This window comes from Haemorhous mexicanus, chromosome 2, assembly GCF_027477595.1.
Source record: "Haemorhous mexicanus isolate bHaeMex1 chromosome 2, bHaeMex1.pri, whole genome shotgun sequence".
Taxonomy (NCBI): Eukaryota; Metazoa; Chordata; class Aves; order Passeriformes; family Fringillidae; genus Haemorhous; species Haemorhous mexicanus.
This window is the reverse complement of record NC_082342.1, coordinates 32447757-32473567: the sequence shown is the minus strand read 5'-3', so window position 1 is coordinate 32473567 and position 25811 is coordinate 32447757. Positions and strand designations below refer to the sequence as shown.

The 25811-nt window shown below is 43.2% G+C and overlaps 1 protein-coding gene across 3 annotated transcripts in view; it reads left to right on the top strand.

Moving 5' to 3' along the window:
* Positions 1 to 25811, top strand: part of CLCN1 (chloride voltage-gated channel 1) — a 59767-nt gene that overhangs the window by 442 nt on the left and 33514 nt on the right. The window contains exon 2 of one of the 3 annotated variants that reach the window (XM_059838263.1): positions 2450 to 2624. In XM_059838263.1, the coding sequence (XP_059694246.1) occupies positions 2574 to 2624 (51 nt within the window). In that variant the 5' untranslated portion in view covers positions 2450 to 2573. Of the gene's footprint in view, positions 1 to 2424; positions 2625 to 22261; positions 22402 to 25811 lie in introns of those variants that run through there. The other 2 variants (XM_059838262.1, XM_059838264.1) reach the window with 2 other exon arrangements.

The window sequence follows — 25811 nt, the reverse complement described above, 5'->3', positions numbered from 1 at the left end:
AAAAGGAGCAGCAGTAACACCTGCCGTGAAAACCATGTTTTCACAAAGGTAAAGTTCACACTGCATTGATAAAATACTTGGATTTGGATCTGGATCTGGGTCTGGATTTGTTAGATGCAGGTGGGTAAAGATTGCTCAAACTTAGTAGCTGTTGGTATTCAGTCTCTTGTAAAGTGACTTATAGAATGAGAGGGAAAGGTCACACTGAGCATAGGCTTAAGTTTTCTAAATGGATTCACACAGAAATAAACACTTCAGGAATTTTATAAACTGCCACTGCCTCCCGCAAGTCTGGCTTGGTTATTCCTCCTGGCCAGCCCAGAAACCCTGGGCTCCATGCCTTAGCAGCTGACCCAGGACATGTGCTGGTCCCATCCTAGAGGCTGGAGCAGACACTCCTCTGTTCCTGTTTTTGAGACCAGGGTGCCAACACCCCTGGTGTGACCAGTTCCTGGTGCCAAGTCCCCTCACACAGGTCTGAGCTGCAGCCTGCCACACACTCATTTAGTTGGTCCAGAGAGCTCTGGCTGTCCCAGCTACTGTTGCTGAGGCCACACTTGCTTCAGCTCCTGTCCCTAACCTGCACCCCAATCTGACTGCAGTTGCTGGGCCAAATTCGCTCATGCCAGCTTCACCAGCTGTTGGCACCTCAAACTTACAGCACTCATGTATGTGGGATAATGAGATTTCATGGAAAGATAGTTAAGAAGAAAGCATTCGATATGATGATAGGACAGACACTGACCAGCCTCAGCTTTCATGAAGGCTGTCCTTTTCCATCTATTCCCCTCATTATTTCTCCCCAGCCATCTTCCTTAACAAGTTTTGCATAGCTCCACAGACGTAGTTCAAATCCTTATGTTCCTTGTTTCCCTCTTTGTAATAGTTACAAACTCCAAGCTGGCCCTCTCCAAAGCTGTGAATGTACTTTATTAATGGCCTGTCAAACAGTGACTGTAGCCATTTGGTCTTTTCCATGATCTCTGCTCCCCATTGTCCCTGAGTCCTGGGTGGTTTTATTTCTGGCTTCCCATCTGCATTGGAAAGCTCCCTGACTGGATAACCTTAATAAAGGCAACACTTTCACCTTTCACATGCTCTTACATAACTCATTTTTATTTAGTGGGAGAAACAGCTTAGGAAGTGATGATGTCGTGCTAAGTAACTGCTTTCACAGATACAGATTTTTTCTTTTTCCCTCAATGAAAAGCTTTACATATATCAGATGATAGAAAAAAAAAAAAAAAAAGCAGTTTTCTGTGAAAAGAAGTGTGGCCTATATTATCTGCTGCATTCCCCACAAACTTCTGCGCTTGCTGCTGCCTCAGGGTACAGCAGACAGTAGCTGTGACTCAGCTGAGGACGTAGCTGTTGCCACAGCTGCTCAGTGCTCTGTTTCTCAAGGCAGTAACCCACAGCAGCACCCTGGTTTTGTCCTTTCTACACTGTTAGTTTCTCCTTGTTTTTCTTGTGGCAAAGGCCCAGGACACACAGAAGGGCAGGGGGCAGGACCTCTCTACTTTACACCCCTACAGATGTTCCAGGATCCTCAACAGCCCACAAACCCTTCCTGACTATGCTGTTGAGCAGCTTTAATTGGTTTTATGTGTATTGGGTTTATGTATAAAAAATTTAGTTAAGGCACAAACTGAAACCCAGGAGGCTCCATCTGAACATCAGGAAACACTTTTTCACCATGAGGGTGCAACTGGAGGGAGTTGCCCAGAGGCTGCAGAGTCTCCATGCTTGGAGATACTCAAAAGCCATCTAAATATGGTCCTGAGCAATTGGCTCTGGAAGGCCATGGCTGAGCAGGGAAATTGGACCAGATGACTTCCAGAGCTCCCTTCCAACCTCAGCCATTCTGTGATTCTGGATATAAAAGATCTTGAGTGTTAGGTATGCCAGTGGATGAAGGTTCATGAAGGTACGAAGACTGCAAGGTGGGTGTTAATTTGTGGTGAGGTAACCAGCAATAATGGGTATGCTTGAAGAAAAATTGTGTTAAATGTGAGGACAGCATAACAGTAATTCATATGAGGAATCATCTTCCAAGGCCTGCTAGAGATCTTCCTCTCTCAGATGCTGACACTTCACAAAATTGCCCCTGAAACAGGTTGTGGAAATAATTCTCTTCAAAGTTGCAGGATGGTTCTCTTGTCTCTAATTTTGGTGATTTGTCATTTCCATCCTTTTCTTCCTTACTCTCTCTCTGCCATCAGTACCCATTCTTTCTGTGGTTCCCCACCCTTTCCAAATGGAGTGAAGAATGACACTGCCTGAGAGAGGAGGAGGAAACGTTACCTCCTGTTAATTTACTGAGCTGTCCCATTGCCAGGACAGCAGAGAGAGATTAAAGCAGGGAATCAGACAGAACAGGAGGGGGCAGGGAGTCTCTGGTTACACTCTCCCTCTGTGTCTTTCCCTCACCAGTAACCTTCTCTCTCAGGGTGCTCTGAGGGACTTTAGCTGAAGCCTTGTGCCTGTTTCACTCCATGATTGTGCTGGGGAGGGCAGAAGGGAAGACATTGCCCTGAACAATCCCTGCTCCACGGGACGTTGTCTCTGGGGATATGACTGGGGATGCCTCTCCAACGAAAGCGTTCCGATACCAAGAAACTCTGGTGAGTACAATACCTGCAGCAGCACAGCATGTTTCCTTCGTGAGAGCTGCCTTCCCTCCTCTGCTTAAGGGGCTGAACACTTTCTTTGCCTACAAATATCCTTCCCTGTTTGCATTAGACAAACTCCCTGAGACATGTGCCCGAGCACATGCTCCAATAGTGGCTTCCTTCAAGAGAGAACATGGCCATGTTCTCCTTGAATTCCTAATCCTCATGGGTGAAGAATTTACAACACCAGGCAGGTTAAAAAATGCTGGCATGAGTCAGAGCTGAGTCTGCAGAGGTACAAGAAAAGCAACTGCTGGTTGTGAATGGGTTTCTCTTATCAAGACAGCCACAGGTAAGGCACTGAAGCCATTCCCTGCCCTTTGTTACAGCTCCCACAGGAAGCAGTTAGGATTCTGCCCTAGCAGTGTCTACAGGTGCTGTGAGATCATGGAGCGTGTTGCTCCATGGCATCCTTTGGGAACACCCCAGTGGGCTCTGGCACTGCTTTGTTTTATAGGTATTTGGATGCAGACTGTTGAGCCTCTTTCTGCTTTAGCTACTCTAAAGAGTTAACTAGCAGAAACAAGATTCATTGCATGTCTGTGAGTCCTCACACTTTACTGGACAAGTGGAGGTAGCAGTTTGTCCTGTGCCTCAAAAGCCTCTTGCTTTGGTTCTTGAAGTGAGAATTAGCATCATACAGTCCAGATTGCCTAAGGAACAGCATGAATGAAATCCCAGCCTTTAAAAATGAACAGCAGCCTCTTTGTGCCTGAGCATGCAAAGTTTTGGTAGCAGTGTTTAGAGAGAAGTAGGAGTCTGTTGGGACTGAGGAAAAAAATAAATCTCATCTTCTTTGAGCTACTGCAAAGAAAGATGGAGACTTTTTTACATGTTGCTTTCTGATATCTCTTGAGCACATCTGAGTAGGGTCTTGCACTGCTTTGTTCTATAGGTATTTGGATGCAGGCTGTTGCCACACATTCTGGTTTTTGTTTCTAGAGCACCTAGATTAGTAAAGAGAAGGTATGGAGAAGGAAGGGATGGTCTTTGGGAGCAGTAGGCTGGGTGACGTACTGGAGAGTGGCTTTCAGTCAAAAATGTTCTGCTGCTGAATACTGCTTGTGTGTATGACAGAGTACCTTAGAGATGAATGAAGACTGTATGATCTTCAGTGGAACCATATAGCCCTTTATGACTGGAATCTTAACTTCAAATCCAGACTTACACAATGAATGTAAATTTCTTAGTGATCCACGTAGGCACATCACAAGCACTCATCCTCAACTTAACAGTGGTTTATTAAGAATGCTATTTATCACTTATCAAGTATTAACATTGCCGAAAGAACCAATCAGTACAGTGGAAGGATTAGGATGTATTTCATCTCTCTTGGCCTGATTTTCTGCATTCAAATATAAAAAATTTATATTTGAAAAAAAGAAACATCCTCATGTCAGAAGTGAGTAGTATCAACAGAAAAGCATCGAGGCTGAGCCTAATATAGGACAGAAAGGGATTGCCATGACCTGTTTGCACTATAAACAGACAAGTAATGATTGCATGAGGTACTGAACTGTAAGGAAATACTACAAACCCAAACAAAAGCAATGGTAAGGAAGAGAGCATGAACCAGCACAAGATGCACAAGAAGTGAGTATGCTACTTGAATACAATGGCTATATTTCTTCTGCAGCTATAACAAACTCGTAGATCTCTACAATTTTCAGTTTTAGTTTCTTGGTGTAAAACTAGACTAGTCAGAGTAAATAGACTAATGAGAGTTTTCTTGAATGCTTGTGGGAAGACACAGCTAGCACCAGATTTCTTGAGTTCAAAGACCATGATTTGTATAACTTGAGCTAACGCAAATCTTTGACAAAATATTTGTCCATTACTAAATAGCTATTTGTGAGAGAAAGACATGCAATGTATTGCATTATATTAATTTATTCATAAATGTATCCCATATATTTACCTCTGAGAGCTCTTCTAGGCTTCTGTACAGGACAGGATTGTGTAATAAATTATATCTGATTCCTTGAGTACCTGCATTAGTCATCCCCAAATGACTAGTTCTTTGTTGAACTCAAGTCACCCCCATCCCTGATAAGCTTTATGACAAGGAGGCAGCAGTGCTAGGACCTGTTTCATTAGAGATGACTCTAAAGTTAGGAATTCTTTGAGAATGACCATATATATTCAAGTCCTTAGGGACCATAGGCAGAGTAGCAGCTAGTTACTGGAGCAGCTATTTGCTGGATCTAATCCAGGAATTAGTGCTAAGAAGGCACTGAATCACTAATCTTAATTGGAGATAAATTATTTCTCAAAACAAGCAAAATTAAGAACATTTATAAGGATTATGTAGCAAATGAAAAAAGGACTGTAATTCTGGATGTTGTTGCCTCAAGTGTTTTTGCCAGACGCTCTCAGGACTTGAGTATCTTAGCAATTTACACCTTAAAATGCTATCTTTAGGAGTAGGCTCCTCTCAAGTATCAGCATTACATCTGTTCACTCCATGTACTCAGCCGTCTTGGTTCGTTCTTGTTTAGTGAGTGAACAGAAGCAGAGAGCACTTCTGAACTAATGCTGCACACATCAGTTTTCAGACATAAAGCTACCACTGCTTTCTGGGCATGCTGCTTGGTCGTAAAAGAGAGGCAGGAGGTCATTGCCTGGCTCCAAAGACTGTAGGAATGACTGCTATTTTCCTCTGATTTAGAAAATCTATTGCAGTGTCACAGTCCACGGGCAAAGTCACTTAGGAAGCCTGTACATCTCGGGATGAGGAGAGATAGTAGATGAGGTAGCTGCTGTTCAGCCTTCAAGGTCACAAACCTTCTACATGAGAGTGCTGATGAGTCAACTGATCATTTCTTGTCCTTATGTCCCTTCCATGATTGAAGTATCTGTGTTTGTTTATATACTGTGGCCACCTTACTAATTTTTTTCTGCTCCTGGCTTTTTTTCTTTTTTTTTCTTTTTTTTTTTTTTTTTGCCATTTCCAATAATTTCTCTTAATTATTTGTTTCCCAGGTGTTCATGCCTTTTAGTCACTTACTCTTTTACCATTCCCTTGCTGCTCTCACATACCTTCTCCTCACTCTTGTGCTCTGCTGGTCTTCTCAATTTGTTTCTCTGCTCCTCTTGCTCTCAGTATACATGAGGCCAAGTGTTAGGTTTCACAGCTGTGTTTTTCTCTGTGCCTTCCTCACATCACTGCCATTGGATTCTGTTCTAAAAATATCCCATGTGACCCTTTCCCTGTGCTGTCCCAAGGCAGAGGGGGGATTCTCCCCAGCTCCCCTCTCCTCTTTTTATTTTTGAAGGTGTTGTCAATCATACAGAAAGTAATGTTAGAAGGCAGAAGAGACCTGGGGAACTGAGGTCATGAGAAAGATCACTTGTGCAGATTTGTATTGCCAATTCCAAAGCTGGAGAGGACAAAAGATGCAGATGAACATGGGGCCAAGTTGTACCTGGCAAGATGTAGGCTTCTGACAACGACAATGGAAAAGAAAAAATGGAATTCTTTCTTCAGTCCATCTCTGCATGGGAGAGATGTTCAGGGCTACCCTACCTGCTTAGAAGACGGGGGCAGGAATTTTTGCTATATTTTGCTGGGGTCTTAAGCTCTGCTGTGAGAACTAGCAGCTTCTTGAGGAAATTTTCTCATTTCCTGTTTGTATAGCTAGCAGGTCTGGTCTCCATCGTTCTATTAACAATTGAAGTTTGCCTGGCAGTATTTTGGTTTTGTTGCCATCAAAGCAAAAACACAAGAATCACAGAAGGATCTATAATGGAAAGGAACATTGGCAGTATCCAGTCCAGCACTCTGCTTAGTTATGAATTTTCCTTGTTTCAAGTCATGGCTGTTGGCTCTTGCATCTTCCTCGTGCCTCTCAGAGGAGAGCCTGGTGCTGCCTGGAGCTGCCTGGAGCTTGTCTATACCCTCCCTCTGGGTGTATTTGCATTTGCTGTTTGCAAATCAGCCTCTCTGCTGGCGTGAATAAACCCTGCTCCTTCAGCTTCTCCAGTCAACCATCCAGGCAATACTTCCTGAGGTGACACCCACAGCTGCACACCTGTGCTGTATATTCCTGACTTAAACACCTTTCCCATGGAGAAAGTTCAATTTAACAGTAGCACATGCAACAGAAATGGTACCAAAGGCTTTACTTTGCCTGACTGTTGCCCACATTGTCCTGGTGCTGGGTTATGGGAGCAGTTACAGCCCCATAGGAGCAGGTTGCCTGCAGACACCACACCCTGGATTGCACTGTCCTGGCAGGGAGGGCAAGGGGCCTTTTCTGCTACTTGCAGAAAAGTATTTTTAAAACCCTTTTCCAGAATCATTCAGGTATTGGGCTCTGTTGTGAAGGTGTCCAGAATTACATTTCCATGTATTGTACAGGCCTCCTGCCCAAATAAATAAATTCCAAGGGCTGGCAGCATGCCAATCAGTCTACATGTGGTCATTGATCTTGTGCTGTAAAAGATAAAAAAATTTGTTCATGTGTAAATGGCACATGGGGGTATCCCCCATTTGTGTGAAACCTAATAGGGTAGCTGCATGCTATAAACTTTTTTGTATGAACAAAGAAAATACATGATTGCTTTGACATCTGGTGTGTGCTGCTTTGGCAATACAGCAGATTAAATTATTTCAGGCAAGTTTGGGGTAGGGGGTACATGTGTGGGAAGACCTGGTACAAGAATTTCTAACATTAGAAAAAGACAGACCTGTTGCTAGTATAATTCTCAACAATGGTCACAGAGGTGCAACTAGAGTACAGAGCTTACTGCCCCAGCTGTACAGCAGGTGGCATACAAAGTATGGTAGATGAGAAATAATTCGTCAATACAGAAATGCACAGCAAATAAAACTCCTCAGGGTAAAGTCAACTACTGTTGTGAACCTCCACACAATCACAGCAGAGAACCTGGGCATCCAGAAGAGAAGCTGGCAGTAAACATGCCATAAAATTAAGTTATTTTGTCAATGTTTACTTTAGCAAAGTAGCAGGCAGTTGCTTCTGTCAGTATCGATGGAACAGCTTCCATGTACCTGTATGATAAAATGATCACTGTTAGCTTGTTAATGCAGAGGCAGGATAGACAGAAATTTTAATAATGCTGGACACTACCTTCTTGGAACGTGCTATTAAGTGACACAGAGCTTCTTGGTGGAACTAGATTTCACCGCTGTTTCTTAGCATGGGGAGGCATATAATGGTTTTGTATTTGTTAATCACACAATTCTCAGTACTGAACATAGGGGCAGCAAAGAGATCCTCCATACGTTGTGACTGCAACAAACACTTTGGTCTTTGGACCTTGATAAGGACAGGGTTGGAGTTAAAGGATTTGCTCATGTTTTTAAAACTCAGGCATTTATCTCTTCAACAAATTCCTGCCTCTTGGTGAAGAAATTGATTCTTACTCGTTCTTCAGGGAACCAAGTGGCTGTTGGGATTGACAGTCATCCACTTCCATGACATATTTGTAAAAGGCCATGGATCAGGAATGTTTGCCCATCATCTACCAGCACTGAGAGTGGATTCTAGAAGCACATAAAAATACAAAGCACTATTCATCTACTGCACTGTGCTGTTGTGAGTGTGAGTGGCACCTACACTTTTTAAAATGAAGTCAAATACGTGTAGCTCTAAAAACTCTGACAAATTACATGCAGTATGTTGTTTTCTGATTTGGTGCTGTGATGAAACATTACTTTGTGCACCCCCAAGTTTGTTCCAGATGTAAATTTGTCCAACTAGTCTTACCTGTGCATAGTCTAGCATACACATCCTTTGATGTGTGTGCTAGGCTATGCACATGTAAACTACTATAGTGACTAGGGATGCCTATGCCCTGAGGCTTGGAGTTACCCACATCTCTACTGGGACACTGAAGAGAATTTACCTGAAGACCAGTCACAGAGGCTGACAAAGTATTTAACTGTGAGGAGGGATACACTGCTTTTAACAGCTACAGAAAAATAACTATCCATTTTTGAGTGTGTGGTGAGCCCAGGACTGCCCACAGTCCTGCAAACAGATTTCAGAATTAGATGATGCTTTCTTCAGATCATTGGAAGAGGTCATTTTCATAGTCCCTGGAAGAAAACCTGCTGCAGCAGTAAGAGCAGGGCACAAGCAATCCTGGAGGCTTCTGGATTGCATTGCCTACAAGTTCATAACAAGATCATTAAAGAGACAGCAAGAGGAGGTGCTCTGCTGGACCTGATACTTGCAAAGGAGGAAGGACAGGTTAGGGATGTGAACATCCAGGACAGCTTATGCATCTGAGGAGGGCTCAAAATAAGGTCTCAATCCTTGAGTTCAGGAGAGAAGTCTTTGACTTTTCAGGGATCTTATTGGAAGAATCCCATAAGAAATGGCCCTGAAGGGAAGAGGGGTATGAGAGAGCTGGTTGTTGTGTAGAAATCATCTCCAAGCTCAGGAATGATCCATCCTTATGAGCAGGAAATCAAGCAAAGGCAGCTGGAGGCCTGCATGAATTAGGAAGGAGATCCTGACAAAACTCAGACAAGTGACCTGGGAGGAATCTAGGGACACCAGCCACGTGTTAAAGGATGAGGTTAAGAAAACCCAAGCTCATCTGGAGTTTAATCTGGTGAGGGACATGAAGGGCAACAAGAAAGGCTTCTACAGTTGTATCAGCAGCAAAATTAAGGCAATGGAAAATGTGGGCCCTCTTCTCAAGAATCAAGGCAAATTGATTCTAAAGAAGATGATGAAGACTAAGGACCCTCACTGGAGGAGGATGAGGTCAGAGAACATTTAAACAAACTGGGAATGCCCAAATCCATGGAACCTGATGGGATGCACCCACCAGCATGAGGGAGGTGGTCAATCTCCTTGCAAGGCCACTCTCTATTTAATCTTTCAAAGGTCATAGGGATCCAGAGTGGTAACTGAGGACAGGAAGAAAACAAATGTCAATCCTATCTTCAGAAGGAGTAAGAAGTCCTGCAAACTGCAGGCTGACCCACTTCAGCTCAATCCCCATCAAGGTAATAGAGCAACTCATCTGGGAACCATTTCCAAACACATGAAGGACAGAAACATGACTGGGAGTGGCCAGCATGGAATTGTGAAGGGAAAATCGCATTTAACCAACATGCAGTTCAGTGATCAAATCAGACAGCCTGGTGGATGAAGGAAGAGCAGTGGATTATGTTTATCTATTTTAGCAATGCTTTTGTCTCCCACCACATCTTCATAGTGAGCTGATTAAGTACAGGCTAGACAAGTGGACCTCAGAGTGGATTGAAAACTGGCTGAACTGCAGGGCTCCAAAGGTTGTGATCAGCAGCACATCCTCCTGCTTAGCTGTAGTGAGGCTCAACCTGGAGTCTTGTGCCCGGGGCTGAGCTCCCCAGTTTATAAAACCCATGGAGTTACTGGAGAGGGTTCTGCGAAAGGCCACAGTCATGATGAAAGGACAGGAGCATCTGACATCTGAGGAAAGGCTGAAAGAGCTGGGATTGTTCAGCAAAGGCTCAGAGGAGGTCTTATTGTCTGATGGAAGACTGAAGATGATGGAGCCATTCTCTTCTCAGCAGAGCCCAGTCACAGGACAAAACAGAATGGGCACAAATTGAAACAGAAATTTCTGTCTGAACATAAAGAAAGAGGCTTTTGCATGACTAAGCACTGCCACAGGTTTACCTGGAGTGATTGTTGCATCCTTGAAGACATCCAAAAGCTGTCTGGACACAGCCCAAGGCAACTTTCTCCTGCTGACACAGCTTGAACATGGTATTGGACAAGACAGCAGGTGTCCCATCCAAAGCTCAAATATTCTGTAATTCTGTGATTAACTTAAGTACTCAGAGCAACAGCAGTGTAAATTACCTACTGGTCTACAAGATTATTCTCTTCTAAATATGACACAGAATGTATTTTTAATTCTTTGTCTGTAATGAACTCTCTTATCTACCCTTGTTGTTAAATGACTCATGTAAAACTGTCATTTACTTCTATTACAAAAAAGCAAATTAAAGCTGTTTGCCTGCATCTAAATTCCAAGGAATTTGACTTCAATAGAACAAGACCCTACTTCCTGAGATACAGCCAAATTAACCTTCTCAGTTAATTTTCTTCATACCGCTCAATATTTTCCAGACCTCATTGTCCTTTCCAGTTTGGGAGGTTCTAGTCCATTTAACTGTTCCTCATACAGCAGCTATTCCATAATCTGACCATCCACTAAAAGTCTCCCAGTTCTACTGTATTCTTTTTGAGACTTGGGGAAAGAGAAAACAAACATTACTCAGATGTACTTGCACGGTGTATTTAATTAGGTATTATTATCCTACTTCTTAATCATAATTCTAAATAAATGCTAAAGAGGTCGTTATGATCATTCTGTGTAACCCCAAGATGTTATTCTTACATATTGAGAGCTTACATAGTTGAACAGTTCTTGTGTATGCAAAGCTAGAATGTCTGTTCCTCCTTAATCACTTCAGATTTCTTGTGACTTTTCATCTGTAATTTTATTGCTCAATCATCCTGTTAAAGCCCTGTACAATTCTTCAGTCAGTCTGTTTTTATTCCTCTGAATATCTTACTAGCACCCTGTGAGCCCTTAGAAGACCAAAGAGGTATTTGATATTAATTCTGCTTGGCATCGAGTTTGTTATCAACCGTAGGGGACATGGTACTGAGGGCAGGCTGCTTTTAGTTCCAATTCCATAGAAATAGGGCATGTTGGAAACCTCATTTCCATTAGTTTGAAGTCCATAATGCTCCAGGCTCAAAGGGCAAAAGAGCTGCAGGTTCACCTAAGCTTTCCAGGAATGGAAAAGGCAAAAGCAGGATTAAACACATGGCAGCTATGCAACAGGGTAGTGGCAGAAGAAACAGTCAGCGTGATGTAGGAACTTTCTTCCAGAGATTCATGGAAATCTCAGTCTTGGGAAGATGAAGCCAGGGCTAAGGCAAGTTCTCTTGCCTACACATGTGTTTTAGTTCTGCATGTGAGCATGTACATTTTGGCTGACATGATCTACTGACGGCCACTCGAACAGCTTTGTTCTTAAATGCTGCTTCCCTGACCTGCAGTGAACTCGCTCAGGGCATGACTCTGAGCACTTAACTGCATGAGGACATGAGTGTTTTCCATCAGTTTACCTTTCACACTGCTCAGACAGACATATCAGAGCTGGTGCAAGGAAGGGAATACGACCATCCTTTCTTCATGGCACTCAGTTTTGAGACAGCTGTAACAGTTCAGGCCAATGCTGAAAAATCTTGAATCTCTGTGTGTCCTCTCTTCTTTAAGCCAGCTGTATTTCAAAAGCAGTACCAACTACTCTTATGCCATGACCCTAGAAAATATCTTTTTTTTTTCCTTATAACTACCTCATACCAAAAGATAAAAGACTAGACTTGACACTTTTTCTGGAAATGTGGAACAAGGGAGACTAAGAAGGTCAGGGCCTGATGCATCACTGGCTTTTGATTAGGCAGGTGCACAGTGTGACAGGAAGCCTTTTATGTGCAGAGCTCAGGTACAGCATCTTGCTCCACTAGTAGCCCCTCAATGCAAGCTTCAGAAAGAGTCAGAATCCCTACAAGGAATAGTCCTTCCCCATGGGACTTCTCACTCCCCATTAGTTCTAGCCCTGAGCTGCCATATGTTACCTTTATTGTCTTTTACTCTTCCATCACTGGGGGAAACCACTTGAATGCTATGTAGCAAATAAGTAGTGTAATAATAGTGTAGTAGATTAACAGAATATGCTAAGATACCCTTTCCAAAACCTTCCACAAAGTTTTTTCACTCTCAGAACCTCTAGTGGTTTCTACTTCCAACCCGACTCTTTTTTATATGTGTAGGCTTCTCTCTCTTCTTTCCACTTTTCCAGATCAGTGTGTTTGGTCCTGTAGTAAATGGATCTTCTCTAAAGAGAATGAACAATCATCATCTGATGATTTTTTGCTACTAAATATGGAGGACTGACACAACTGATTCCATAACAGTATTTCAGCTGAACCTGATACACCACGATTCAGCTTCCTAGCTGAAACCACTACTGACTTCATGGTGACCACAATGTGCTTGGAGTCAATACCCCCATGGAAACAGCAATGGTCAAAGCATTAACTAGAATGGATCAAATGGAAAGCCACATTAAAACAAGGAAGCTTTTTAATCTGTTAAGAGAAGTGTTCAAAAAAGAAAAACATTTCCAGAAGACATGAAGGTTACTGAAGGATACCAGATTGGTATCTAAAGAGAACAGGTCCACACAAAAAGGCCTTGGTCCTTCTTTAGTCTGCTTCAGATCCTTCACATGAGTGCTGTCCCCTGCCAGGATGCAGGTGATATGCTTATTATTGGGTTGGAGGGTGTATTAGGAATCCTTTAGGGAGGGCTGACCTGCTTTCTCAGTGATATCTGCCTCTTATTTCCAATGCAGCACTGTAAGAAAAATTCAAAGCTGGGTCCAGACCCTCCTGTGGACAGACTGTGGACTGGAGAGGAAGGAATCTTGATAAAAATGACGTTTCAGACCTGGTATCAGAACACAGATATTGAAGACGTTAATGCACTGCTGAGCAGATCTGAATGCTCAGCAGCTGATTCAGGGCAATGATTGTGTTCCCCTGCACACAAGACTACAGGTCAAGGGAGGACAGGACTGTAATGATCAGTGTGGCAAAACTCTGTATGAAATTGTATAGACAGACATGTCTGTTCATGGTCCGTCCACAAAGTACAGTTAGATTGGTGAAGATCTCCTGCAGGAAGACAATGGAGAACCCTCCTGCCCAGAGCGAGGAGATTACCTTGCCCCTACAGAGACCTCACTGCCATCCCATGGGATTTAATGATGCCATTTGTAGCAGTTTTATTTGGAGGGAGAGGGAAGGAGGGTAAGGAACCTGTTGGCTGGCAGTGGTGGAGCCACTAGGGCCAGCTGTGCTTTCTACCAGCAAGTTCTGTAGCCAGAACTGTGGTCCCTGTGGTACAGGGAAGCATCACAGCAATACCCTCTGCATCCCTTTCCTCTTTGATGAAGAGCAGGTTGAAAGCTGCCATGGCAAGGGTCTTGCATCTTCTTCCCAGAGCAATGAGTCTTCAGCACATGGCATAGCTTGTCTGTCAGCATGATGGGTCTGAGGAGCCTGCAGACTTGTGTGAGCTCATGGTCCTCATGGTGCCCAAAAACCAGTGGTCTGGGGCATTTCTGTCCTTCTCCTCCCAAGTAAATGCCCCCAGCACATTTCACGAAGTCCATCTCTACTTTTTTTTTGTTGTTTGTTTTGTTTTGTTTTGTTACTGACTCATTCCTTTCAAAATATACTATAAATATAATATGGAATAGAATCTGGCTCTGATATAGACAAGAAAAATTTTATATACACCCCAGACCAAGGGCAGTGCTTGAACAAGATATCACAAGTATTCTTAGGCATTGCTACTGTTTCTGAACACCTAATAATGCAAGAGCAGGACTGTGAGCAATGGTCTTGAACAAACACAAAATCCAAAAATCTGTAATTTCTCCTGAGCAGTCCAAGTTTAGCAGCTTGTAGAATTAATTTCATCTCCCAACATAAGTGAAAGTAAGAATAGTTTCCACCATTTATTCTCACCACGTTCTTCTGCATTGCCCCATTATCTCTCCACCATTCCTGACCTTGGTCAATAGTTTCCAGTGTCAACCTATAGCCCCTTCCTGGACTCCTGTTCCAGGTTTAATATTTTTAGATGTCATAGATATTAAATGCCAGCCCTGGGACACAATGCCACTTATGGGGAATGTCCTGCAATTTCTTCTGCTGATTTATCTTGTCCTGGGCTTAATATACTAAACTACCTGTCTCTTTGGCACTTGGAGCTTGTATCCCCTCATGGCCCTGGTGTACTTCTTGCACCGTTTTCCCCCTTGTGGCAATCTAAATTGGCTCTTGCTAATAGGTGTGCAGCAGCTCTAGTTTTTAAGGCTTGACAGAGAAAAGACTTTTTGCAGCCTTCATGCCAAAGAGTGGCCCAGTACTTCAACCTGGATGCACGTGCTTGATGCAGTTCTTCTTCCCTTCCCCCAGCACCTTCCTGCAAGTCAAAGCAAGGGGCTAGAAGACAGAAGAGGGAGGGAATCCAGTGACTGTCATGCTGACTCTCACAATCATCCCTGTAGCAGCAGCCAGTGATATCAGCAAAGGTTATTGCTGCAGGGGAATTTCTTTGCCCTCATTTGGGATGGATTTATTATTCAGGCTGCCAAGAGAAATATTATCTTTCCTCTGTTTACCTTAGTCTTTATCTCATATTACCACCAGGGATTGTTTCATGGAAAACAGGCAAGACCCCTGCTGTGCTGGAGGTTTAGGTGTTTTTGTATGGGTATCTGCATTTAGACGGGGGAAGGAGAAGGAAAACAGAAAGCTTAGTCAAAACTTTGCAGGATTTACGACTGTCCTAGTAAATAGGTATATTAAAAAAATCTTCAGTGATAACTATAACACATCTGTGCTACAACCCTCCTATTGACATCCTGTATCTCAGTTGTCTGAGATGAGACAGAACAAACCAGAGCTGCCAACAACTTGTACTTAGCAACCATGGCACATGCAAGCAGTTCATAGCATTTGCTCTAACCATGTCAAGAGTCTGAAATGTAAGCAAGAGCCAAGTGTTACTGAGAAAATTTTTTATGGTGGATGAGGGATCTGTTGCAATCAGAAAAGACAGTCCCTTTTCTCATTTCTAGGTGTGTTCCTGATCCCTTCTTTACTGACATTCACATGGCCATGCATCAGCAGGAATGGAGAGCAGAGCTGGCTGAAAATTAATTTTTTTCCTTGCATCAAGCTTCTTGATCACTAGTGTCAGAACATAAAAAAATTAGGACTGTCCTTTTCAACAAGTCTGCTCCTCAAGTGCCTTAAACTGGGCAATGTGATCAGTCAGAGATCTACTGATCACAGGGCTTCAGCTAAATTACTTTTCAGGCATTTGAAAGTGGAACATATATCAGGAAAAAGAAATGAGTTTTCTTTCATACCTTTAATCCTAGTCATGTCCTCCTGCAGGTACTCTGTCCATACTCATGGTTTCTTCTTCTTGACCAGCCTCAGCTCATGCACACCACAAACACGTCCTTGAAACTTTCTTAAAAATCTTCCCTTCACAAGCCAGTTTCTCCTCCTAAACCTTTCAACTATGGCCACACATCTTCATAGTTGGCCACATTTTACATAAGAATCATCATTCTCCCGTTAAAATTAGCCAAATCCAGTTCAAACCCAGGAGCCTTTGTCAGGCCAGCTCTGCACAGCCCATCACTGCACTTTCTTTCCACCTTCGTGGTGTTGGTCAGGCTGTGTATCATGGCATGCCTGACAAATCAAACAGGCAATTATTCATTTTACCTGTGCAACAAGCAATCCCCAGGGAGGAGGGGAAGAAAGGCACAAGCTACAAATTCTCTGTGCTGGAATAATAACAAATTTACTAGTTTAGAGATATTCTTAATAAGTTTTGATCATTAGAGACACGTCTGTATTTCTTAGATATTCCTTGGTCCTTTCTGCTAAAAACATCTTCAAGCTGACTGCATCAGACAATGTTTGTGATGCAAAAATTATTCTCCTAGAAAACAGGAAATCCACTGAATCTACTTCAATCAGTTAATTGAGTGTTTCCTAGTTCTCACTGTACTTTAGCTGCTTTTGGATGCACAATCCAGTCAGAAAAAGTTTTCTCCTCCTCAGCAGTCTAATATTACTTTTTCGTAATTACTTTTTGCCTTCTTTTGGTACTTGCATGCACACTGTGCCTATTTGATTTGTTCTTTGTTAGGTTTATCCTAAGACAAGACATTCACTTTTCTACCCCACCAGTAATACACCTCTTCATTTGGAAAGCCTTTTGTCAGATGAAAAGAAGAAATTATTTAATTGAAGCTACAGGGTGCTGCAGGGTAGAGAATCACCAAGGGAATTGAGGGCTGCAATTTTAGAAGGGGGCAGCTGTAAGAGAGGAGGCATCCAAGCAGTGGAGATATGGAAACAATCTCCTAGGCAATAGAGTGTAAGCACAAAATTTTAGCAGCTCAGAAGGTCATCAACTTAATTGCAACCAAGGTCATAGTGGGTGAGGGAGAGTTGTGTGTAGACTATATATTTATTTCTGTGCTTTCTAACTTCCATGCTTGAATTTTTCTCTATTTATAATAATCAAATAATCTTATTTTTATTCTACTAAAGGCTGTTCTGTTTTGAGTTTTGAAGCCTGATGATGTTTACCTGAGAGCTCACCAGGGCAGTCAGATTCATTTTAAAGTTCTGAAGGAGTTTGGATCCATTCATAAAACCAAATTTTGCCGTCTCCTCTTTCATCTGTTTTTCTGTTTTGTTCCTATTGCTGGGTTTAAGTCTCCCTGCTGGTTATTTTTGTTCTCAGTTCCAACCTGTGGCCACATTGCGATGTAGACAACCTCAAGTTAACAAGTTATTTACCTTAGATGGTGTCATCAACATGGACATGGTGCTCTGTGCAGACTGTCACAGTCACAGTCAGGTTGTTTCTGGAACTGGGACAATAACCCTGCCCCTTTAAAGATCTTTTTTTTTTTTTTTTTTTCCCAAGTCATGGCATATCATATTGTCATATCATGTCATCCTGCACTGCCATCCTGCCCTATCCTGTTCTGTTCAAGTTTCCTTTCAAATTCCTCTATTCCAACATCTACTTCAATGGCTCCTTCATGTCCTTGTGTTCCTGTAAGTATTTATCTGATGCCAGTTGTGAGATTTTTTTCCCCATTCTGCCTCTTTCTTCTTGAGTTATCAAAAGCTGATGATTCTCAAAATCTGCCCTGTTTCTGTCAATTCTGCTCTACTCAGTCTAGTATTAGTCAGTACATGTCCACTTGAATATCATCATATTATCTTGTTATTTCTCCATGATGAAAGCCCTTAAACTTTCTGGTCTTTTTAGTTTTTGCTGTGAACTCAACCCTTCTTTCAAGTGTCCTCTGAGAGTTCTCTGGCATTGTCTCTCCATATCCAGCCTGGCTTACTATGTGCCTCTGCACAGCTCAAATTTCTATCTTTTGCTGCTGTTCAAGCCTCGGTCCATGATCTATTTCTTTCTTTTACTATAAAAGCTGTCTTTTCTTCCAGTCTCCCTCCCTCATCCTAGCCCTTTTCACAGCATTCTTTCTCTCCCAAAGCTCTAATTGCCTCCTGTAGTTCTTTGAAGCCTCCATGGTTATCTTGTCTAATAAAATGTCCTAGTCAAGAGCTTTGTTCTCATCTAGAAGCCATTGCCTTTTCTGACATCTACTGAAGTATTTTTCCTGCTTTTTCACACTTTTTTGCTCCATCTAAAGGTATTGCTTGAAGCAAAATGTGCTTGCTGTATCTTCCTGTCCAGATTCTCTTCCCCTGATGCCCTCCGGTGCTTTGTCTCTTATTGCTTCTGTGTTTCTCTCTTAGAGACTGTGTTAGCATTAAGTAGTCATCCTTCTGTCACCTTTCTCCTCTTCCTCCTTTAAAACTCCCTTCATCTTTATAGTTTCCTTTGTCCTATAGACTATCTTTTCTATTTCTTCTTTACAGACTTGTGGACCTCTTGGGCTGGGCTTTCTCAAGCACAGAATATTATTTTTTTCTTGGTTCTTAAATGACTGTTTCACGAATCTGATTGCAGGGTTCTGCCTCAGCAAATTCCACTCCTGTCACTCTGGGGTGGCAGAGGGCTCTGCATCACCATCTGCTATAATGTCTGTGTGTGCAGGGTTGAAAAAATAGATGTGGTGTTTCACTCCAGAGGAGGCTGCAGTCTGCTGGTGGGCTGCAAGGCTTGTCTACAGTGAGGCCATGAAGTGGTCTGCATCTTTCAGGATGAACCTGCTACAGCACAAGCCAAAAAAAGCTCTAGCATAAACAGAAGCCTCAAAAGTTGGTATGATGTCTGATAATTGTGTGGGCAGGGCATAGGGAACATTAAGATTGTCACTGTTGATAAATAGCACTTGGATTATTTCAGGTTATAAATCTCCTGGGACCAGACCATGGGAGAAGTGTGAGTCTTCAGTCATCCTTATCCCCCACTCTCCACCAGCCTCTCAGAGCTTTCGCTATCAAGGCAGTAGGATGGGAAATCTAGGAATTGTATTACTGCATCTTGAAAAGAATTCAGGAAAAATAAATAAATACAGAGAAAGGCAGACCTGAGAGAAAACTGAGGAGAGGAGGGAGAAAAATAGAAGCCTGACTGGACAAGAGATCCATCTGAGTTGACAGTTCTTCCAGCTTCTATTCTTTCCTATATTGTCATTTAATACTCTAATTTGGACTGTAGCTATATTTTCATCTATCACAAGCATGCTTTCTTGAAACACACTAGGGCCTGTAAAATGCAAAGAAAAAAAAAAGATGTATGAGCAGGTCATGTTACTTTCCTCTTGCATGCCATGGGGAGGTCTAGAAACATTTGTGAGCCTTTTCAAGCGGCTTAGGTGCACCTGAGGAGTCAAGCCATCTGTACAGGTTATCTGTGTTTGTGGGTAGTGCAAGATGGTTATGACACCTTCCTCTTATTTTTACGTCTTTTTCCAGCTCTGTGCTAATCTCCTGAGTGTGCTGGTAACCTCTGAAGCAACAGCAGTACTCCACTGCTGAGTCCTGGTGGAAGTGCAGAGCAAGGCCTAGGAAATAGAAAACAAGACAGAGAGAAAATAAAGAAAAAATATAAAGAAGAGCTGTGGCAGGAGATTGCAGGAAGAGTGATAGGGGAGATTTGACAGCAGTTGCTGGGCAGCAGGAGTGCAGAAAAGCAGATTTTTTTTAAGGTGTTCTCTGTATTCATTGTTTATGTTTATATCTGCAGATCTGAAAACATGGAAAAGATGATGAGTAAAGCTGGAGCTTTACTTTTCATTAGGTCAGCTGTGCCAGCTGGAAAAAGTGGACAAACTGTTGGGTCTACAAGTTCTTCTGAGAGTAAAATAGAAGCAAATTGAAATCTCAGAGCAAATACAAGTTGAGAGTAGCTGCTTTGAATTTAACTAAGGTAGTGTCAGTGAGGCTGGAGGCTGTGACAGAGATTATTGGTACCTTGTGAAATAGCAAGGATTGTTAATAATTTCCAGAGAGCTGACAAAGCACTTTCACCTCCAAAGGGAAATAGGTTGATTTATAAGTTCTGTAGCATGGTAAGACTAGTGTTCAGGACACAGGAAATATTGTGACATAAATCCAGAATTTCTACAGATTGCATATATTTTGTCAAGCACTGAAATGATGAATTTCAGTTCTCAGTTGTTTCCTTGTTAGACAATATCTGGGTACAGAGACTAGATGCAGAGATGCTGTTTGGTGAGAAGTGGGAATTAGTTGAGTATGAGGTTCTTAGCTACAGATGAGATAGGTCTTCCCTACTGCATAGGTGCCCCCATGCACACAGTGATTGCTCAGGATCAGCTGTGTAGTTGCAGCACAGCCATGCACTGGCTGAGGTGTGTTACACTGTGGGAAGCACGAGTGGGGGCTCAGGGGGTTTGTAGGACGTCTTCCTAGTGAGGATAGTAAAGGTTTCTTTTTCAAGTAGCATCTGGAGTCATTTGGTTGGCCTTGGAGTCCTTCATGCTTTTATTGATGAGGTGAGTGAGGCTGGGGCCAGTTTGGAAGCTGAGAGGAACAGTTCTTGGAAAAAGCCTTTCAGGGTAGAATTGTCCTATTTTGAGCTATTATTATATCATTGTTTTCCGTGGAAATTCCACAACAGTATCATGCAAGACAGGCAGTACAGTTTGATTAGCTGGCAAGTAGAGGGTTCATTTTTATACTGCAGCAATTTTTAATGTGCCATTCTTATGTCTCTTGAAAAACAAGAGCTGGAAGAGTGCCCTTTCAGCTAAAGGTTCTCATTAGTTTTCTGCAGTGGCTCTGATGAGTGTTGTCCTCCAGTACATATAATAGTGGCTGAAGATCTGCTGCTGTATTACAGCTTTGATGTTTGCTGGGCTCTACTGTGTTCAGTTTTTAGGCTTCCTATACATTACCTACCTTATATTTTAGACATTTTTTGTATTTTATACACCATATAGTATGTGCTATGCATCATTTTTTATATAAGCCATAATAACAATGGCCTTCCAAAAGCATCTCAGTAGGTTGGGAGAAATTAATTCCTTTCTGACGGTAACCTGTAAGGGCAACCAAATGTTTTTCTCTGATTTCCTAGACACAGTCACTTAGAAACTCTTTAAGGTGATTCATTTCAAGTTTTGTCCTGCCAATGGGACACAGCCTTTCTCCAGAAGATAGTGCTTGCTGACACTAAAGTGAGTGCTGGTGAGAATGAAACTGGAGAGCCTGTAAATTTTGGGGCAGCACTAATATTGCTTTTGAAAATATTCAGTGCTTGCCTGGCCTGATACCAGTCGTAGGTTGTACACACTAACCTTATCCATGTGGATATTACTGCTAATGGATATCCATATCTCAGCAGGAACATGGAGAAGGTGGCTTGCGCAAGAAATTGTCTTCCTCATGGAGACTTTCTTTCTACCTTACTCTTGAGGGCCATGCAGACTAAAAAAAAAAACAAAAGAAGAAATGTTTTACAGGAGTCTTTCAAATGAAATAATGAGACCACTGTTCTGGGCCCAAAAAAAGGTGTTTTGCCCTTCTCTCTACCCCATCCTGCCAGCAAATCTCTTACTCAGCATGAGTAGCTTGGCATGTGAGGGCTTTTTTTCTCGTATACAGTTTCTGGGACCTTGAACTCTCTGCTCCTCCCTAATTAATAGCCCTCAGAAGAAATATGGTTCCAGGCAGCACACTGACAGTACTGGGAGGTGTCTCTAGGCCAAGCTGCTTTAACATGCTTCTCATTCCTGTTGCTGGCTGGTAGCTCACTGGTGTTGGCTGAGCTTGTTGCTTCTCTCCCTGGCTGAGAAACAAGTGGCAGAGTGGAGAGGAGAAGCTGTTGAATGCTCTAGTCTGTGGAAAAGTGAGCATCAAGAAGAATTAAATTTCTGCATACACCTATAATTGAGTACCCACAGAGCAGTTTGGTGACGTGCTTTGAAGTGCAAAGTATTCCCCATAGGAGCACCTGGGAAGGCTGAGATTAGACTGTAATGTTCAGCAGTTTACAGGGATGCCTGACTTCTCCATTAGGGCTTGCTGCTGTGAACCGTATGCTTAGAAAAATTGTCTTGGGACACTGAGGGAACACCCATCTCATTCCATCTCACCATAGCTGCTGGCTTCTTTATGATTGTTGCTCAGTCTTTAGGGCACCTGGTGTGTGGGGAGAAAATGAGGAAGCCCACTGGCCTTTGTTCTCATTGCAAACAGAGTGCGTGGGATGCAGAGCTGTGAAAGAAGAGATATCCTGGATAATAATTTCTGCTTTCTCCTCTCTGCTTTCTGTCTGTGTGCTCGTAGCTCTGTCACACCACCTCCTTCCCCCTGCCCCCTCCCTCTCCTTCAGGAGTTCCCCTCTTGCTCACACCTGATATTCAATCCCAGCAGCGTTACTGCCTTCTGCTGAGATCAGACACGGCACCGGGGAATCATGTGGCAGAGGAAGGTTGCTATAAATATAGTTGAACCCTTTGGGCAGGAAGGGAAGAAAGTGAGAGAGGCACAAGGAGGAGGAGGAGGAGGGAAAGAGAGTGCAGGAACAGGACAAGTTGGAGTGGTCTGAGGAGAGAGAGAAAGCAAGGATCAGCAGAGAATGCGGAGGCCGTGCTCTCTGCCACAACACGAGGTGCTTCTAGGTAAGGCCCAGAGCAGCAGCTCGGTCCCAGAGGAGCCTGAGGAGGAGTGGAGGAGTGGAGAGCTCAGAGAGCAAGATGCAGGAGGCCAGCTGGAAGCCAGCTTTGTGGGGGGGCACACCGCAGTACGACTATGTCTGCTTTGAGAAGTGCACCCGCTACGGGATTCCCCTGGAGGCGGGACACGAGGCCGGGCCCACAGGGGACGACCTGCGCTCCCCGGAGAGCTCCCTCAGCTACCCACAGGTAGGGCCGGACAAGGGGATGGTTTGTGGCAGCACAGGTCTCCCTGGGGCTCTGGGGTTCCCGGAGCACACATCCCTGTCCATCCCCAGTGCCAGCAGCTCTCCCCTTCGCTTGTTGACTCCAGGCCGGGCTTCATGGCTGTGCTTGCACCAAGGCTGCCACCAGTAATTCAAGTCAGAGGTCATTGTCACCTGCCACGGATGCAACGAGACCTGGAATGGGCAAGCTGGGATGGGGAAAATTAACCAGAGCATTAATGTGTTTGTAAAGGCAAAGAGAAGCTGCAGCTGCCTTCAGACTGTGTAGTGATGTTGAGTAAAGCACAGGAGTGAGTAAAACCAAAGAGAGCAGTGATGTATGTACAGGGGTATCTGTACAGCTGTGTAGATGAAGTAAAGCTCTCTTGTGACTTTTCTCTGACCATAAAGCCCTTCATGGTCATAGATCCATGCATGTAGATTGGTATTTTTGATAACTCTTAGTGGAACTGTAAGTGAGGATTTTCTAACCCTTGAGCTTGACCTGACTCTTGCTCTGGTTCGTAAAGGCCCTGGTTCAGAAAAATGTCCAGGACATAGATGTACTCTGCTTATGGTTTTTTGTTCATTATGCATTGTATGTTCCTTACCTCTTCTTTTGGGACAGCCTCCTGCAAAGGGGAGGGTTTACAGCAGAGTCCTGGTGTTTTATTTCCTACCACTCTGTTCTGATTAAGCTGATCTAAGACAACTTTGGTGCAATGAGGGATCCAGTCAAATTATGAGGAAGAGAGCATGTGAATGTGAAATTCATAAAGTGGATGTTTCTCCTTAAATGAATACAAATCCTCTTACATGGATGGTGAATGATTGGGGAATGAAGGAGATTGCACTAATTGTCTCCTAATGACTTACATGATTCAGTGATAGGAAAACAGGCACATTTGCCACCAAGGAAATCTCTTCCAGTAGATAAGCATCCCAATGAGGATAGTTGTATGTCACATTGCCAAAGATCAGAGAATCAGTTCCATGGCCATATTCAGGAATTTCTCTTCTGAAACTGCCTACAACATCTGAGATTTTGCATGTCTCCTCCACTAAAGTCTTCCAAAACCACCCCACTGGCTTATTTGAAGCAGCAGCCCAGATGGACAGAGGTCTGACTGGAGCAGTTTAGGCTTTATTTACACCAACACAATACAGAGCTTTGGCTGCAGCAGCCACGCTAAGAGGGTGAGCAGGGGGGTGGGAGGGGGTGGAGAGGTGTGGGTGCCCACCTGAGGCTGAGCTCCACTGGGGTGATGCCTGCCCCATGGGGAGCAAATGGGACTGGAGAGCGAGGTGGATGAAGGAAATGCACCTTTGTGTGTCTGCCATGAACCAGGAGTGAGCTGGGGTGTGGGGAGCTGCCAGATGCAATCTCTTTCTCCAGTAATGCACATCCATGCCCAGGAGCATCCCAGCTCACACAGATCCAGCAGGTATGCCAGTCCCACACACCTAAAACCATTCTTCAGTAGGCACAGATGACACAGTGAGGCAACACCACCAGCTCTGTGCTCTTGCTCCCTGACACCAGAGTGTCTCTGTGCTCAGTTCCAGAGGCCTGATGGTCTGGGCATGCAGATAGATAGATAGATGATCTCACATACAAACAAGAAGGCCATCAAACCCATTTCCATGCATATCTTCAGGCAGAAACATACCCAAGCAAGCATGCATTCGTGAAGGCAATTTGTAATCTAAAAACCAGACAGCTGTATTTACAGTTTATTGAAAAATATGTCCTAAAAATATTTTATATAAGCAGTCATGTACACCAGTGCATGTACATTTATCATGGAACTTTGCATGCAAGTATATTCTGGCTAAGCCAGGTTTGCTGTGGATGTGTATATTTTGCTGGTCATTCATGCACATGCAAATAAATTATAAATATGCATGTGTACTTTGTACAAACATGCACACTTATTATCATGAAATTAGCATGAAAAACAACCCCTTACACATGTTTTCATACATTTCCACAGAGAGTAAGCATTAAGATTTCCTTCCCCACTGTCATTTGAAAAAACATTTTACAGAGATTTTGATTTTGTTGAGCTCCTTTTTCTGCTAGCTGTTGCCTTCTCTTGTACATGTGATTTGGTTTAGTTTACACAGGCCCCAAAATAGTGAAATCTTGGTCCTTGGCCTTGGACCTTCAGATAATTGATAGTCAGAAACCATATAGTGGTTAATAGATAATAACATAATAGTAGTAGGATGATGATGATGATGCTAATAATAATAATAATGATTTTTGACAATTAATATAAGAGATAGTACATATATAACAGATTATGTAATATACCTTGTTAAAAATATACGTTATCTTACACTGTAGGATTTTGTATTGTTTTACTTCTGCATGAGAAAGCAGTTACAGCTGGTGAAGTATTTAAAAGCTGTGCTATTTGTGACTATAGAAAGGGTGCTCCTGGCAGGGAACTCACTCAGCAATACACAGATGGGGGTAGTGGGAGGGACATGCACTGAGAAATCAGGCAATGCAGCAATGCAGAATAACAGGCTCACAGAGAGAGGCAGGTGGGGGGGGCCTCTGGAGCTCTCCAGCCCATGCCCCTACTCACAGCAGGGCTGACTCCAAAGGTAGATCACATTGTCCAGAGCCTTTTCCAGGCATGTTCTGAGCATCTGCAACACTGAAGATTCCCCAGCCCCACTGAGCACCTGCTCCTGTGCTGAACTACCCTCAAGTGGGGCTGGATGGGAACATGTGTTCCTTTGCAGGGGCTTTCCTTTCTTGCAAGCTGTGCTTTTTCCCTTATTTCCATCTCTGTGCCCCTCTGAGATATCTTGCTCTGATGTTTCCCTCCAACCCCTCTCTCCCTTTAGGTAGTGGCACTGCTGTTAGATTTCCTCTTTGCCACCTTTTCTTCAGGAGCAACTTATTTTGTTGCTGTTCCCTGTCCCTTACATGTGCCTTATTGGCTCTATGTCTAAGCAGTGGACTGAGATGTTTTACAGACATTTAAATTTGTGTATGTGCTGCATTTGGGGAGGTTTCGCCTTTGACGTCAGACACAGCTTCTCCTTGGTGATGCATCAGAAAAAAAAATCACCTAAGGAAGAGAATTTTAGCAATACCAGAATGGCTACAAGGCAGAAGTGAGAGGGAAAGGA